General features: G+C 42.5%; 1 protein-coding gene across 2 annotated transcripts; it reads left to right on the top strand.

Moving 5' to 3' along the window:
- The first annotated feature begins 59 nt into the window (after positions 1-59).
- Positions 60-12,805, top strand: LOC147515043 (alpha,alpha-trehalose-phosphate synthase [UDP-forming] 5-like). 2 transcript variants are annotated; one of them, XM_086594434.1, is made up of 3 exons: positions 60-469; positions 6,413-6,634; positions 12,519-12,805. In XM_086594434.1, the coding sequence occupies exons 1-3, from the start codon at positions 176-178 to the stop codon at positions 12,597-12,599; spliced, it is 597 nt and encodes a 198-aa protein (XP_086450560.1). In that variant the 5' UTR covers positions 60-175; the 3' UTR covers positions 12,600-12,805. The 2 variants fall into 2 exon arrangements, with proteins under 2 accessions (XP_086450560.1, XP_086450561.1); XM_086594435.1 differs by lacking the exons at positions 6,413-6,634; positions 12,519-12,805 and adding an exon at positions 905-1,193 and having other exon boundaries at positions 68-469.
- Positions 12,806-17,470: the final 4,665 nt, after the last annotated feature.

The raw sequence follows: 17,470 nt of genomic DNA, 5'->3' as shown, positions 1-17,470 counted from the left end.
ATAGGTTTCTTTTTGGTGTTAACAATCTAATTTGTGGGTCTCGTCGACTGTTGGAAACTCTCACATATGAATTGCACTTTTTTTCGATAATAACCTTATGCATGCTACACTTACCTCTTAGATTCTTTTCCTCTGACATTGACTAATTTGTTTCTCTGCTTGTGTGGTGTAAAACATGTATGCCGTCCTCTTCAGGCAGAGTCATGATGAGGAATGGGAAACTTGTGTTCCTGTAGCAGAGTTTGATTGGAAGCAGACTGTGGAGCCTGTGATGAAGCTGTACACTGAAACAACTGATGGTTCTACCATTGAAACAAAAGAGAGTGCACTTGTTTGGCATTACCAATATGCTGATCCAGATTTTGGTTCATACCAGGCTAAGGAACTTCTTGACCACCTCGAAAGTGTACTTGCTAACGATCCGGTCTCTGTTAAGAGTGGCCAACACATTGTCGAAGTTAAGCCTCAGGTTAGTCAATCACTCCTTAAAAAAATTCAAAAACCATTACGTAGCATCCTTTTTTTCAAAAAATATTGACACTGGTTTCATTTGGATTCTTATCTTTCAACATTTCGTTTTCTCCATACTACAATTTAATGGATAATGACTGTCAATTACCTACATTCTTCCCAAATGTGGTGAATTATTAGCTCCGTGTGGAAAAATAACTTCTCTGTAAATGTCATATGATGTATATGGAACGTATATGGTGGTCCAGGTTCCACCATTATATGGTTCTCAACTTAGATATATCCGAATATAAGGAACACCTGTTTCTTGAAGGGTGATTCAAGCATTTACAATTTTCATAATAAATAGTTAAAAAATAATCTAGCTTTCATGCTTGAATGCGCAAGTTGTCTATATGTTGATACTGCAAATTTTTGGGTCCTCTCTTGTCAGCAATGCAGCAGATTCCATACTACACAAGGAAGAAATCTTTCTCGACATACTTTATGTGATGAAGGCCTATTGAAATTTATGAATTGTTCAGGCAGATAATTCAATACTAGAGGCACTTGAGGCAATTTTCCCGAATGGGTCTGCTCTCCTCGTAACAGGAAGCATGTGTGTAAGAACAGGAAGTCTAGATTTATGTCATGTTATGGGTTCTACAACTTATATTCTTTAAAAGAATCGCTGAAAATTCTTCTCATGAGCCATTAAACAATTGTGCTCATTGTAGAGGTGAAACAAAAGCCTCCATATATTTTCCTTGTTGAGATCTTCCCGGAGCCTTATCTCCAGTTTCAGTTGATGGGCAATCTATCATGGGTTGATAAGTATTGTAATATTAGTCCTATTGGGCCTATACTTGGGCCCAACCTATGTACACTGTAACTCTGATATTATATATAGATGATGGGTCTCTCTTTGAGACCTAACTTTTACTGTCTCTCTTTCTACATGGTACCAGAAAAAAAAAACAGGAAGAGAGAAGTAAGGAGATCAAACCCTAGTCACCACCCTTAGCCACCACCCTAGCCGCCACCCCCTTCCTTCTTCTTCCGGTTTCGAGGCGTGGCGATATTGCGCGACTGTGCCATTGAAGTCCGCTTCATTTGGCTCGACCGATCTTTGCCTCCTCTTGTTTTTACGGTAGGTTTCGGTGTTTATCACGGTTTTTCAATGAGGGTTTCGGCGTTTATTACATTTTTTCGGCCAAGGTTTCGGCGATTATAACTTTTTTTTTCTTACATCAAGATACTATTCTTTGCACTATATCCCTTATCATGACGGATAACGACTCTAAAGGTACGGATGATGTCTCCTTGTTGAATAATTTCTCTTCTTCGAAGAAAATTACTACCGCTCTTCTTAATGGGCGGAATTTCCACTCTTGGGCTCGTTCTGTTCGCTTATTTTTGGGGGCCAAAGGGAAGATGGATTGGCTTGTTCCCAACAAGATGATTTGTCCAATTAATATAGACCCTACCTACAATAGTTGGTCCATGACCAACTGTATGATTCTAAGTTGGTTGTTCAACTCTATGGAGCCTGATGTCTATGAGATGTTTACCTTTTATGAGACTGTTGATGGTTTGTGGGCTGCTCTCTCCGAAATGTATGCTACTACGAACAATGAGGTTCGAATTTATGAGCTCTACCATGAGTTGGGTCAGGCTACACAGGGGGCTCTTTCTGTCTTAGCTTACTTTGGGTACTTGAAGAAGCGTTGGGAGGAGCTTTCTACTTACACTTCCCTATCCAGTATTACTGGTATGACACCTACTATTATGGCGCTCTTGAGCGTGAGGAGAAAGCAAAGTTCATCGGTTCCTTATTGGTCTTCACTCGATTTTGAAGCCATTCGCACTCAAGTTCTCAATCATCGCACCTCTTCCATCTCTTGGTGAAGCGTATGCCATTATTGAGAAACATGAGCGTCGTGTTCGATTACTTCTTCTCGGTGGTTTCGATGCACCGCTTCTTCTGGCGATCGGATGGCGTTTGTTGCTACTTACTTTCGACCCGGGGTCTTCTATTGGCTTTCGTTTCTCTTGTTCCATCCGGGAACACTCGTGGGCTTTTTGTGATCATTGCAAGGCGGTGGCCACCTTATTGATAGTTGCTATCGGTTGCATCGAGCTTAGTCCCAAGAGGGGGTCAAAAGGGGCTTAGGAGGCGACAAGCCTCGTATTGCGACTATTGGCGATATTTACGGTAGTCATCATTTTGGGGAGTTTCGAGGATTCGGGACTTTTACCCAAAGACAGATTGATCGGCTTATGCATGCTATGTCTCTACGTGGGGGACATCTAGTACTTTTGCCATGATCGCGCCATTGTGTACACCTCTGCGTTCCATATTCGTTCCCGCCTCCATCCGGTTGGGTCCTTGATTCAGGGGCAAATGATCATATGACTGGTGAGTCTAGATTATTGTCTGATAGCACACCCTTTTCACATCATGTCCGCCTTGCGGATGGCTCATACACCACTATTACCCGTAGCGGTCTTGTTCGATTATCCCCCGCTATCTCTTTTAGAGTCGGTCTTACATGTTCCTCACTTAGCACTGCTTTTGTATCCGTTAGTCGTCTTGCTAAAGATTATCACTGTTCTGTTGTTTTCTTACCCCATTCTTGTTATCTTCAGAACCTGAGTACGAGGCAGATTTTTGGCAGGGGCTATGAGCATGCGGGACTATACTACTTTGGAGATCCCCCTTGTCCTTCCGATACTGATTTCCACCGATGATCGAGTTTGCATGCTAGTGTGTTGCCCGTGGTCGGTCGTTATTTGTTTTTGTTTGAGTCTTTGAAAAGTTGGCATGCTTTCGGTTGGGCCATGTCAACTTCAAGTATCTATGTACTTTATTTCCTGAATTAATAAAAGCATGCAAAAATACTCTTTTTCATTGTGATACTTGTTCTTTGTCTAAACATGTGCGTAATTCTTATATTCCTCGCATTTCTAGATCTCCTTGTATGTTTGATGTGATTCATACGGATGTTTGGGGCCCTTCTCCTGTGACTACCCTCTCTGGCCATAGGTACTACGTGACCTTTATAGATGACCATACTCGGTGTACTTGGATCTATTTACTTCGCAAGAAATCTGAAGTTCTCCCTGTTTTCACTCAGTTTCTCCAACTCATTAAAACTCAGTTCAATATCGTGGTTCGCGGACTTCGGTCTAATAATGCGAAGGAGCATGTTTCCAACGAATTTGTCGCCCGTCTTAACCAACAGGGTATCCTTCAAAGAATCGATCCGTCTTATACACCTGAGCAAAATGGTGTTGCTGAACGAAAAAATCGGAGTCTTATGGATGTAGTTCGGTGTTTGTTGCAAGGTATGCATGTTCCTTAGTCCTACTAGCATTATGCGGTTCTTACCGCTGCCTACCTTCAAAACCGCACACCCAGTAGAGTTCTTAATGGTAAGGCCCCTCTTAAATTGTATACCCCAGTCGTGTTTTGTTTCCCATTATTCCCTGGGTGTTTGGCTGTGTTTGCTATGTTCATGATAAAAGTTCTACGCGAACCAAATTGGATGATAAATCCATTCGGTGTGTCTTTCTAGGGTATTCCCTATATCAAGGGTATCGTTGTTATCATCCACCTAGTCGTCACCTCTATCATACCTTGGATGTCACATTTGTCGAGCATAGTGCATATTTTGGTCCTTATACATCTGTGCAGGAACCTTTGTCTTCCCTAGAGGAGGCGTCTTCCGCTGTTTATCCTATTCCTATCTTTGATACTCCTCTGGTGGTCCTTCCTACTAAACCTTTACAGGTGTATACTCGTCGCACTTCTCCTCATGCTCATGCTCTGCCCACTGCCTCAGGTAACATTCCTTCACCTTCTAGTGATTTACCTACTGTGATTGCTCCTACTGTTGACTCCCCTATGATTGCTCCTGTTGATTCTCCTGTTGTTGAGCCCTCTCGATTTCCTTCCAGGACCAGGCATCCCCCAGACAAATACGATTTTCCCACTAACCATCCTATTACGCGGTTTTGTCTCTTATCGGGGTGTATATCGCTTCCTATCGGACATATCGACTTCGGTTTCCTCCATTCGGATACCGCTGATCGGTTCGAGGCTCTGTCGGATCCCATTGGGTAGTTGCTATCGCGGCCGATGATGACATCTCGAAAGCAGAATCAGACTTGGGAAATGGTTGCTTTACCTCCCAAGACTCGCCCTGTTGGATGCAAATGGGTTTTTACAGTGAAGTACTTGGCAGATGGTACAGTTGAACGATATAAGGCCCGTTTGGTTGCTAAGGGATTTACAAAGGTACCTGGACGTGACTTTGGTGCGACCTTTGCTCCGGTAGCCAAGTTAAAATCTGTTCGACTTCTTATTTCCCTAGCTGCCTCTTATGATTGGCCTCTTCATCAGTTGGATGTGAAGAATGCTTTCCTTCACGGAGATCTGGCTGAGACGATTTACATGGATCCCCCACCAGGCTTTCGTGGTGAGGGGGAGTATGCTAGGAAAGTTTGTCGACTCCGTAAGTCCTTATATGGGCTTAAGCAGCCACCACGAGCCTGGTTCAGTAGATTCAGCGAGGTTGTGCTACAGTATGGATTTACCAGGTGCCACTCAGACCATACATTGTTTGTTCGGCGGAACTGGGGGCGACTTATCCGCTTGTATATGTGGGCGACATTATTATTACGAGAGGCGATGCATCGGGCATTGTACAAATTAAGGAATCCTCGGGAAGTCTTTTGAGGTTAAAACTTGGGTCCTCTACGTTACTTTCTTGGCATTGAGATTGCACGTAGTCCCGAGGGAATCTCTTTATCTCAACGAAAGTATGTTCTAGATCTTCCGACCGATCTGAGGGATCTTTGGGTTGTCGACCGGTTTCTACTCCTATGGTGCCTAACGGTGCGGTTAGTTGCGGACGATGAACCATTATTGTCGGATCCATCGACTTATCGGTACCTTGTTGGGCGTCTTATTTATCTAGTTAATACTAGACCGGACATTGCCTATCTTTGTTGAGGCGAGTTAGTCGGGTTCATGCATGCTCCACGTCAATCTCATATGGATGCGATGGAGCATATCCGAAAGTACCTAAAGTCTTGCCCCGGCTTAGGTCTCTTCTATCGCAGCCGGTTCCGGGGTCCCCTTAGAATGCTACCGATTCGATTATGGAGGTTCTATTGATGGTCGTTCCACTACCGCTTTTATGTGCTTTTCGTGGGAATCACCTTATCTCATGGAAAAGCCGAAGCGATCTGTTGTCTCGGATCATCTGCCGAAAGCCGAGTATCGTGCCCAGCTTTGGGCACTTGTGAGATTATGTGGTTCTACGATCAATTTTGGGAAAGCTTGGTTTTGCGATACCGGATCATTCGTACTTCTTTGTGACAATCAAGCCGCCATCCATTTAACCGGATTCAGTCCTACATGAGCGGACTAAGCACATAGAGATTGATGTGCATTTTCTGCGAGAGAAAGTTCGTGCTGGGATTGTCTCCCCGTCCTTTGTTAGGACTAAGGCACAGATTGCTGATACTCTTACCAAACCAGTGGGACCTGCTGATCTTCACTCTTCCATTGGCAAGCTGGGTCTATTGGATATCTTCGCACCAGCTTGAGGGGGAGTATTGTAATATTAGTCCTATTGGGCCTATACTTGGGCCCAACCTATGTACACTGTAACTCTGTTATTATAAATAGAGGATGGGTCTCCCTTTGAGACCTAACTTTTACTGTCTCTCTTTCTACAATAAGAAACCATTTAGTTACATTTGTTTTTGAAACTTTATTTTCATTAATGCTCAGTATGTTCCTCTTTCCTCGGTTTTTTCGTCCCCTAGGTTTCCTAATGCTCATTATGTTCCTCCTTTTTGTGACCTGCAACTGCTTTCTGCTAACATTCTGTTGTGCTTTACATTCTTCCAACTCCAATTTTATCCGATTGTAAGCGCCAGATTTGATGAGGGTGTCGTAAGGGGCTCAGTGGCCGAACGCCTTCTAAAAACAATGCGAGATAAGGGTATGCTTCCAGACTTTGTGCTATGCATTGGTGATGATCGATCAGATGAGGATATATTTGAGGTCATCACCACTGCCGCAGCAGGTCCTATTCTTTCCCCGGTGGCTGAAATGTTTACTTGCACAGTTGGTCAGAAACCGAGCAAAGCGAAGTATTATTTAGAAGACATGTTGCACCCTATTACTGCGAATCTCGCGACTCTCTAAATTTACTCAAATTCACTCTCTATTTTGGATCGGCTGCACCAATTCGGTTGCCTACGTACCCATTTCGGGATCAAGCCGCCGTAGTTCACCTCTCTCCTCATCCCTCTATGCCTCTCTTGTTCCCTCCTCCTCTCTTACTCTCCTCCCTCTTTCTTTTTATATCCCTCTCTCAGGTTTACCTCATGGGGCCTAGTCTAGTCTTGGGCCTTTCTCTTGGCTCAACACATACTGTGGTCTGGGCCTTATCTCTCGGCCCAGTACCTATGTGATACCTCCCTGAATATGGCTACTACATTTGCCCCCTCTCGGGTTCGGCGGCGATGACGACGGTGGACCCGAGAAGTCCTCAAACTTTCTTGTCTCTCTCTTTGAACTCTAGATATCCACGATTATCTTGTGGATCAGCGTAGTCTTCTCCTCCTTAGGACATTTCAGTATCCATGTACTCGCAAGCATTGGACCGTGACGTCGTGAAGTACTCAATCCATCAGTTCTTGTTCATATACCCCATTAACGTATCCCCAAAGGATCTCATCCCCTTTGCTCTCTCCCTTCAACTCAATACAATGCCCACAATGTGTCTCAACCCAGCCATAAGCTCTCCTTCATAGAACTCACTACTATGTCCACGGAGTGTCTCACCTCAGCCAACCTCTCTCTTTTCGAAAACTTGCCACTATGTCCGCGAAGTGTCTCAGCCCTGTCATAATCTCTCCTTCACATAACTCACTTCTATATCCGCAGAGGGTCTCACCCTTTCATTTCCCTTTCGTAGGACTCAACTATCTCATCTCCTTCACTCTCTCTCTTCAACTCAATACAATGCCCACGATGCGTCTCAACCCAACCATCACCTCTCACATAGAACTCCCTACCATATCAGCAGTATGCCTCCCCCAGCCACCGCTTCTTTCGAAACTCATCGCCCTGCATGCGTTTTGGAGTGTATCACCCTAGCCACCATCTCTCCTTCGGAGAACTCATCGCCTGTCTGGGGGTGTATCACCTCAGCCGCCATCTCTCCTTCAGAGAACTCACCACTATGTCCGGAGTGTCTCAATACTCGTCATAAGCTCTCTTTTCACATAACTCGCTACTATATCCGTAGAGTGTCTCACCCTTTCATTTCCCCTTTCGTAGAACTCCATTTGTCTCATCCCCTTCACTCTCTCTCTTCAACTCAATACCATGCCCACAATGTGTCTCAACCTAGCCAACACCTCTCACATAGAACTCACTACCATATCGCGGTATGCCTCCCCGACCACTGCTTCTCCTTACCGGAACTCATCGCCTGTCATGCGAGTGTATCACCTCGACCACCATCTCTCCGCCCGGAGAACTCACCACTATGTCCGCGGAGTGTCTCGCCCCTGTATTTCTCCTTCTCATAACTTCATCGCAATGTCCGCGGAGGGTCTCCGCCCAGCCATAAGCTCTCCTTCATAGAAATCTCTATCATGTCCGCGGAGGGCTCGCCCCGTTGTCTCTCGCCTGCGGGTGGAGAATCGGATGAGGGGCAACTCCACTTGCTCCCGGGTTTGATTTCGGATCTCATGTCATGCAGGGCTCATCCCCCGCTATCTCTGCTCTGGAGTGGAGTCTGATGAGGGGTAACTCTGCTTGCCCCCAGGTTTGACTCGGATCTCATGTCCGCGGAGGATCATCCCCGTTGTTCGGATCTCATGTCCGTGATATCTCTTGCATTTCGACTGCGGCTCAACCAGACTCTGGGGCTACTCTCTTTGACCTGCCTCCCTTTGTCTCTTGCTTCTCGTCCATTGAAGGGCTCATCCCTCTCGTGGGCTCTCCTCGGAGCTCTCACCGGTTGGGGCTCTCTCATTGCCCCATGTATCTCTAGCATCTCGATCCGCGGAGGGCTCATCCCACTCCGCGGGCTTGCTCGGGCTCTCGCCAGTTGGGGCTCTCTCATTGCCCCCAGTATCTCTAGCATCTCTGATCCGTGGAAGGCTCATTCCACTCCGCGGGCTCGCTCAGTCTCTCGCCTGTTGGGGCTCTCTCAATGCCCCATGTATCTCTAGCATCTCTGATCCGTGGAGGGCTCATCCCACTCCGCGGGCTCGACCGGGTTGTCGCCGGTTCGGGACAGCTCTGCCTGCCCCACACGCGCTGTTTGGACACAAGGGTCCGCGGAGGGCTCATCCCCCCCGCACTCCTTCGGATAGTCCCACGACATATCCACGGAGGGTCTTCTCGAACCCCTCCGCTCTCCTTCGGAATGCACATCCGGGAATAGCTCAGCTTCCCCCACGTTTGATTCGGACAAGAGGGTCCGCGGAAAGCTCATCCCCCCCGCTCTCTGGCTTAAAGACAGCTCATCTCTATCTCTTCCCACATAAGAATAGACCAAACATCATCTAGTAAATATCAGCTCAATCTCCACTCTGTTCCACGGTACCGCAAATCTTTCTCTTTCTCTGTAACCTGCCGCTGTATGTCTCTGCATCTCTTCTGTAATCATCTTACCATTTGTATTCGGACGCTCCAATCTGTTGATCTCAGTCCCAAACTCTAGATCTCTTTGTTCCTCTGGATTTCCGAGTTATTCGTTGCATGCAACTCGCCTTCATATCACTATGCAGCCTTCATGACGGATTCCCTTTTTCACATGTACACAGAACAAACATCTTTACGCGCATTTCGCCAAACATTCCTCATGCACTTACTTTGGCTGTGAAACACAACTATGATTTCTCCAGACTTTATGTGGAAGCCAAGGTTCAATCTCCAATACATACAAATAACTACACCGTCGTCCTACAGTTGATCGAGAGCAGTTACGAGAATATAGACACAATGGTTGGCCATGTTACCCATCCGGGTCCGCGGACACCTAGATAACTTAGCGCTAACAGGTCTGCGCAATATCACGAGGTTTGGGGATAACCCAAATCTATTCCCATCTTCTTGACCTTTCTCTCTCCACACTACTAGCGGTAGCCACGATCTTTTCAACACTGTGGCCGACCATTCCAGTGGAATAAACTATTGGTGCCCAATTAAGGCTTCGAACCTTCTCCTTGACATCCTCTTCATAATAGCTCGCTGTCTGCAACTTTTTATTTGGTATGGTATCCCATTTGTTAACAATGGTCATGCAACCTTTCCCTTCTCTCTCGATACTTTCCGAAATCTTGTAATCCCGCTCTATTCTACAAGCCAGAGCCTCAATAACAAGATCAACGACATCCGCGATTCATTGATAATGCCTCTATTGTGCTACCAAATGAAACTACCACTGCCCTTCTTCTAATCCCAACTGTGTCAATAAGCTTGAGGTTTGAGCTCAATTACTCGCTTTGCAACACGTTCTCCAGTGACGGAGGCCCCATGGACTCGACAAGCACTGAGTAAGGCTCGCCACATCACAACATCATTCTCAAAGCCGGACTGCATAATGAATTTCTCAGCATCATCCAGTCTTCTAGCACGACCAAGGAGGTCAACTACACTCGCACAATGCTTCACGTTTGGATTTAGCCCGTGATCATTTTTCATGCTTTCAAAGTACCTGAGTCCTTCCTCCATGAGGCCTCCATGGCTACATGCGGTAAGAACTCCAAGAAAAGTTATTTGGTTTGGTGCAATACCACAACCATTCATTTCCTTGAAGAGACTGAGAGCTTCACTTGCACAACCGTCTTTGTGTACGCGGCTTTGAGATCATCACAGGCCAAGTTACGATATCATAGTTCTGTCTCCTTGAATGTCGATTGGCAAAGATCAATATCCCCCATTTTGCATACATACATATCAGCGAAGTACCAACAATCACAAAGCACCCAAGTCCGGTTTTAACAAAGATGACCTTGTATCGCTCACTTTGATCTTGAAGCGACCAAGTTTGCACAAGCACTCAAAGCACAAGATATAGTGAATTCGTCAAGCTTTCTTCCAGATACCAGAAGTTCGCTAAAGAGACTCAATGCTACTCAAACTATGAGTTTCGAACACAACCTACCATCAGTGATGTCCACGAAACTATATCTAGTTTTGGGGTTGAGTGAAAACATCTGAGTCCATCCTCAATGCAACCATATAGAGAATACAGATCAAAAAGAGCACTCCCAATGAACTCATCCGATTGGAGATTGCTCTTAAGGATTTGAGCATGAATTTGTTTCCCATATTCCGATGCATCAAGAGCACTACAAGCTTTGAGAATACTTGAGAATGTAAACTTTGAGGGCTTAATTCCCTCTTTTCGCATTTGAGAAAAGAGATGCAGCACTTCATCTGCATATTCTTGAGACACTTCGGTTTCGGATTTGGAAAAATCTAGCGATCATTCGCGGTAAACATGACAACATTTTGATCGGGCATGAGCTTAAAAAATCTTGATTGCATTCTCCGGACCACCATTTTTCGAGATACATGTCAAGTAATGCAGTCCCTACAACAACATCAAAATCCAGCCCAAGTTTGATCTGCATTAACCGTGAACAACTCTTCCAAATTCCTCGAACCACTAAAGCATGCAGAGCATGCCTTTTAAGACACTACCTAGCTTAAAAAATTCAACTTCAATCCGGACTTGTGCATTTTCACCAAAACTCCTAATGTTCTTTCGCTAAACCCACTTCTAACATATGCAAAGAATCAACGAAGTTCCAAGAAACATCATCTACATTATCCGAACTCTCAAACACAAGTCTAGCATTATCGACCTTACCACATTTTGAGTACATATCAATAAGTGAATTAACTAAAAAAATTCGTGTACACTCAATCCACTAACAAAAATTAATCCATGTACTATATCTCCTAACTTAACATCCGCGATTTGAGCACATACACCCAATGCGCTTTCAAGATAAGAAAACTTATCCAACGTTACATCGAAACTCTAGAATCGTGAAACACTTCCATCACCTTTCCATGAAACCCCATCCGACAATACCTTAAACTAACAAATTCCACTAAACACCATCTCGTTTTCGACATACGATCAAACAATCTCCATGCCAGAATCAAATGACCACATTTGGAATACATATTGAGAAGATTGTTTAACAAGTAAAGACATGAGTGTAATGACGTCTTGATCACGTGTGCGTGTACTAGTTTTCCACTGATCAACGACCCGATTTTAATTGAGGATTTGAGGATGTCAGTGCAAGTAGGCAAGTAGCAAAGTTTAAAGGAAACTGGAGGATTTTGTGTTGGGGATTTGTATTCGGAGTCAGAGGATGAAACTTGGGTTTGAGTTGAATCCAGTCTTGGGGAGTACTTTGGTTGATTTTTATTCTAAATGTTGGAGAAGATCAAGAAAATAGGTTATGTAGAAAAGAAGCCTGGTTTCAGTGCTTCTCAGCAGAAACAAAAGGACTTTGTTGCAAATTACCACAGTGAGAAGTTGGCTTTGGCATTATCACTGAACTGCGAAAACAAAGGATAAAATGACCTATAAATGCAACTAACATGCTCGTCCACACATCCACGGACTGGGCATGAAGAACAATTGTTGCTCCCCACAGACGGCGCCAATTGTTGCACCCTATTACTGCGAATCTCGCGACTCTCTAAATTTACTCAAATTCACTCTCTATTTTGGATCGGCTGCACCAATTCGGTTGCCTACGTACCCATTTCAGGATCAAGCCGCCGTAGTTCACCTCTCTCCTCATCCCTCTATGCCTCTCTTGTTCCCTCCTCCTCTCTTACTCTCCTCCCTCTTTCTTTTTATATCCCTCTCTCAGGTTTACCTCATGGGGCCTAGTCTAGTCTTGGGCCTTTCTCTTGGCTCAACACATACTGTGGTCTGGGCCTTATCTCTCGGCCCAGTACCTATGTGATACCTCCTTGAATATGGCTACTACAAGACACAATGGAGATAGTCCGAATGCTCCAGGGCCTTGCTACAGCTTCAGAACAAGCGGCCAGAACTGCTCCAATTTCTCGATGATTATATACTAATTAAATAGAAGAGGCAAGGAACCCTTGCTTCAATTCTTTGTAAGGCAACTTCAGAGATCAGCAGCTCACATTTGCTTGACCTGTGCACAGTGTCGGCTTGGGATGAGCTCATGGTGCAACGGGGAGGACCCTATGTCTGTTTGGTTTAATTTCCACTTAAACCTATTTAAGAGCATATGGATGTATGCTGTTTGGTTTTCTGTAGTGAAATAGGTAGAAATGTAGAATGCACTTGATTTGTTTGTCTGGTAAATTCCTGATTCGGCCATGATAATGCCATTTTATTCTTAATCCGGCCATTGTTAGCAATTCAGTGCAAAAAGTTCCTAACATTATCCCATTAGTTGCTGACAAAATGCGCTGAGTTGCATTTTGTAGCCGAATTGGAAACACATTGACATTATCATGGCCGAATCAGAAATTTACTCTTGTTTGTCCTTATTTGATGTAATGTTTATATGTATTCTCCTCATCTACTAAAAATAATTTAAGCTAGAGGTAATTTGATAAATCATGTTCATAGTTCAAGGCAGAAGTGCGCAGGTTTGCAGTATAGCCACGCATTCCATACCAGATACAATTGAGTAGGTAAGCTGGAAAATGTTACTCTTCATAATATCATGATCATAAGTAACGTTGAGAGGGGACCATATTTTGGACGTTTTGTCCTACATCAAAAAGGTCACTGAGAGTGACTTTAAAATGTACTGATGGTTTGTATGACTCTGTCGTCACCAATTATTGTGCAAAGCGTTTAAATGCGCACTATGGCTCTACCTGTAGTCTACAAATATACAAACAGGGTGATCTCTCAAGGTTAGAAACAGTTATTTTGAATACCAACTAGTCGGAGACAGCTGTTAGGAATATACAATTTAATTGTACTTACTCTTTATCAATTACCAAACTATACAAATCTTTTGTCTTGTAAGTGTCTTGTACTTCTTAATTAAATCCGAGCATAGTGTAGATATACTATATCCTTAAGACAGATTTTCCCCCTCACGGTGCTTGAAGGTTGATGGGAAACTGTCTCCTAAGATAGAACGGATTTTTTTTCTATAGAAAGCTAGCACTTCAATTCTATAGAATCAGCGAACACAACATAATATTTGACTAAGAATAGAGGGAGAAGAGAAAGATCAGAACTCTGTGTGATCTAGTGTGTCTTTCTATCCAAATTCATCCACTATTTATAGGTGAGTGGTGCCTCTTCGAAACAACATAGTGACTCTTGGGAAAAAGTAAACAACTCTTTGAAAAGTCACATGTTTCGAAAAGACACACCATTTCAGCATAAAACACTGTTTCGAACCAGTGCCTATTTCAAAATATCACACCTTTTCGGCATGATGCACTGTTTCGAACCAGTGCACATTTTGAAAGGTCGCACCTTTTCGGCAGCATAATGCACTATTTCGAACAAGTGCATCCTTTTGAAAAAGGTTTTTCTCACTTTACGTACTGTTTCAAGAAAAACTCATTTAATCTCAAGTGGGGTAACTTGGGAGACAAATTACTTATTCATATCACAAATCTATTTTTCTAACAATACCCCACATGAATGAAAATTTGGTTTCTTCTATCATAAACATTGAATTTCTATTCTTTTACAAATGAAAAAATACCGCATCAGGTCAAGTAGCATGGGAGGCCTTGAACTTGTCTTAATGAAAGACGATCGGATTTAATTGGACGATCAATAGATTTCAATTAATGTCTTTGAACTGTCAGCTGTTTGTATAAACCTAGACAATTATCTTCACGCAGTACCTTCTCGAATACTGTTGGTTCTCACGTTTGTGTTCATTTTGGCCTTGAACACTTATTGGTTTCAGATAATGCTTTTGAGACATTTGCCTTTAAAATTCTCATAGACGCGGCCCCACTTCGCACTAACATAGGTAATTTCTATAAAGAGTACGTATCATGCAATACTCCACTTGGATAACATAACTTTCCAAGATATAGTAAATCATTAAAAGCTTGACTTATCCTAAGTCTTGCGGCAGATATACACTGTCTTATATATGAATGAGTTAGAGTATAATATTACTTTCCAGTGCTAACTGAGTCACAAACATAATTCAGTTGGCCCTTTGAACCTAGATCTTGGGATCTCCAGTCAACTAGGTTGGTTTTTCCATTATGATGACTTTTGGTTGATTATCTCAAAGACTTTAAGCCCATTCCCCTTGATAATCTTTCAACTTGCTTTCTTGTTAAACCTTTTGTAAGTGGATCTGCAATGTTATATTTTGACCTTACATAGTCGATTGAGATAACTCCATTTGAGAGAAATTGTCTAACGGTGTTATGTCTACGACGTATGTGTTAAGACTTCCCATTATACATGCTACTCTGTGCTCTACCAATAGCAGATTGGCTGTCACAGTGTATACACACTGCTGGCACAGGTTTAGCCCAGTTTGGAATACCCTCTAAGAAATTTCAAAGCCACTCTGCTTCTTCTCCAGCCTTGTCCAATGCTATGAATTCTGATTCCATAGTGGACCTCGCTATACACGTTTGTTTTGAGGATTTCCAAGAAATAGCTGCACCTCCAAATGTAAAGACATATCCACTTGTAGACTTTGAGTCTTTGGTGTCAGATATCCAATTAGCATCGCAGCATACCCTTACTCGAAATTTGGATATCTTGTATAGTGCAGACCACAATTATGAGTATACTTTAAGTATCCCAAAACTCTCAGTATGGCAGTCCAATGATCTCTGCCAGGATTACTCGTATATCGACTTAGCTTGCTCACAGAGTATGCTATGTTAGGCCTTGTACAATTCATGACATACATTAAACTGCCAAGTATATGAGAGTATTCTAGTTGAGATATGCTATCTCCAATATTTTTGGCTAAATGAAGATTTACGTCAACTGGTGATCTTTTTAGTGTGATGTTATATTTCTTAAACTTTTCAAGAATCGTCTCAATGTAATGAGATTGTGATAGAATAAGTCCATCCTCCGTCCTAGAGATCTTAATTCCTAGGATAACATCAGCGACACCTAAATCTTTCATGTCAAACTTACTAGACAACATTTGTTTTGTAGATTTTATGACATTCATATTACTATCCAAAATTAGCATATCGCCTACAAAGAGACAAACAATGACATATCCTTTTTGAGTGTTTTTGACATAGACACACTTGTCACACTCGTTTATTTTGAAACCATTTGACAACATTGCATTGTCAAATTTCTCATGCCATTGCTTAGGTGCTTGTTTTAATCCATATAAGGATTTAACAAGCTTGCAAACTTTTCTTTCTTGTCCAGGAGCAATAAACCCTTCGGGTTGTTCCATGTATATTTCTTCATCTAACTCACCATTCAAGAATGCCGTCTTTACATCCATTTGATGTATCTCAAATCCATGTATTGATGATATTGCTATTAGCATCCTTATGGAAGTTATTCTTGTAACTGGAGAATAAGTGTCAAAATAATCCAATCCTTCCTTTTGTCTAAAGCCTTTGGCCACAAGTCTAGCTTTATACTTGTCGATTGATCCATCAGTCTTAAATTTCTTTGTGAATATCCACTTATATCCCAAAGTCTTGGAACCTGGTGGTAAATCCACCAATTCCCATGCATGATTTTGCATTATGGATTCAATCTTGCTATTTATTACTTCTTTCCAATAAGTAGCTTCTGGAGATGACATTGCCTCCTTGAACGTTGGAGGATTATTTTCCAACAAGTATGTTAGAAAATCAGGTTCAAAAGACGTTGACGTCCTTGACCTTTTGCTACGTCTAGGTTCCTCCTCAATTTCGCTTTGTGTAGGATGGTTACTAGTTGTAGCATCTAAAGTTCTCTTTGTTGAACTTGGCTCTATACACATGTTATACGGAAATATATTTTCAAAGAATGAAGCATTCCTTGACTCAATAACCGTATTAACATGTATATCTTGAATCTCTGATTTATGAACAAGAAAACGATATGCACTACTATTGTTTGCATATCCAATGAATACACAATCAATAGTCTTGGGTCCTATCTTCACCTTCTTAGGTTTAGGGACTTCCACTTTAGCAAGACACCCCCATACTTTTAAGAATTCGTAGGTAGTCTGATGACCTTTCCACAATTTGTATGGTGTTTTAAGCGTCTTCTTGTTAGGAATCTTGTTGAGAATGTAATTGGCAGAAAACAAAGCTTCCCCCCATAAATTCTGGGGTAAACCATAACTTAGCAACATAGTATTCATCATCTCTTTTAGAGTTCGATTTTTGCGTTCCGCAATACCATTTGATTGAGGTGAATAAGGAGCTGTAGTTTGATGAATGATTCCATGTTCAGAACAGAAACCTTCAAAAGGTGATTCATATTCACTTCCTCTATCACTCCTTATAGCCTTAATATTTTTGCTTAGTTGATTTTCAACTTCATTTTTATAGTGTTTGAACACTTTAATTGCCTCATCTTTACTTCTCAACAAGTAAACATAACTATATCTAGTGCTATCGTCAATAAAAGTAATGAAATACTTTTTACCGCCTCTAGTTTGCATGTACTTAAGATCACATATATTTGTGTGTATTAAGTCTAGAGGTTCAGTACTTCTTTCAATGGAATGAAATGATGATCTGGTCAACTTGGATTCTACACAAGTTTCACATTTATGGTGTGGGTCTATTTTTATTTTTGGTATATAGTCCAAATTAATTAATCTACACAAAGTATCATTATTAACATGTCCTAATCTACCATGCCATACATGTGAAGACTCAATCAAGTAAACAGAAGATTCAACTTTATTGGCGCTCTTTGGCACAATAGTAAAACAAGATATCTTAAAGAGCCCATCCTGAAGATAGCCCTTTCCCACGAAT

Source organism: Coptis chinensis, chromosome 2, assembly GCF_015680905.1.
Source record: "Coptis chinensis isolate HL-2020 chromosome 2, ASM1568090v1, whole genome shotgun sequence".
In the NCBI taxonomy this organism is placed as follows: domain Eukaryota; kingdom Viridiplantae; phylum Streptophyta; class Magnoliopsida; order Ranunculales; family Ranunculaceae; genus Coptis; species Coptis chinensis.
Note: the sequence above shows the minus strand (reverse complement) of the source record. Positions and strands in the feature narration are given on the sequence as shown.

Excerpts from the sequence above, each read along its gene's own strand:
- LOC147515043 (XM_086594434.1), top strand. The coding sequence starts at position 176 with ATGTATGCCGTCCTCTTCAGGCAGAGTCATGATGAGGAATGGGAAACT. Across the intron at positions 470-6,412 it reads TTGTCGAAGTTAAGCCTCAG|GGTGTCGTAAGGGGCTCAGT; the intron begins GTTAGTCAATCA and ends AGATTTGATGAG. Across the intron at positions 6,635-12,518 it reads CGAAGTATTATTTAGAAGAC|ACAATGGAGATAGTCCGAAT; the intron begins ATGTTGCACCCT and ends CTACTACAAGAC.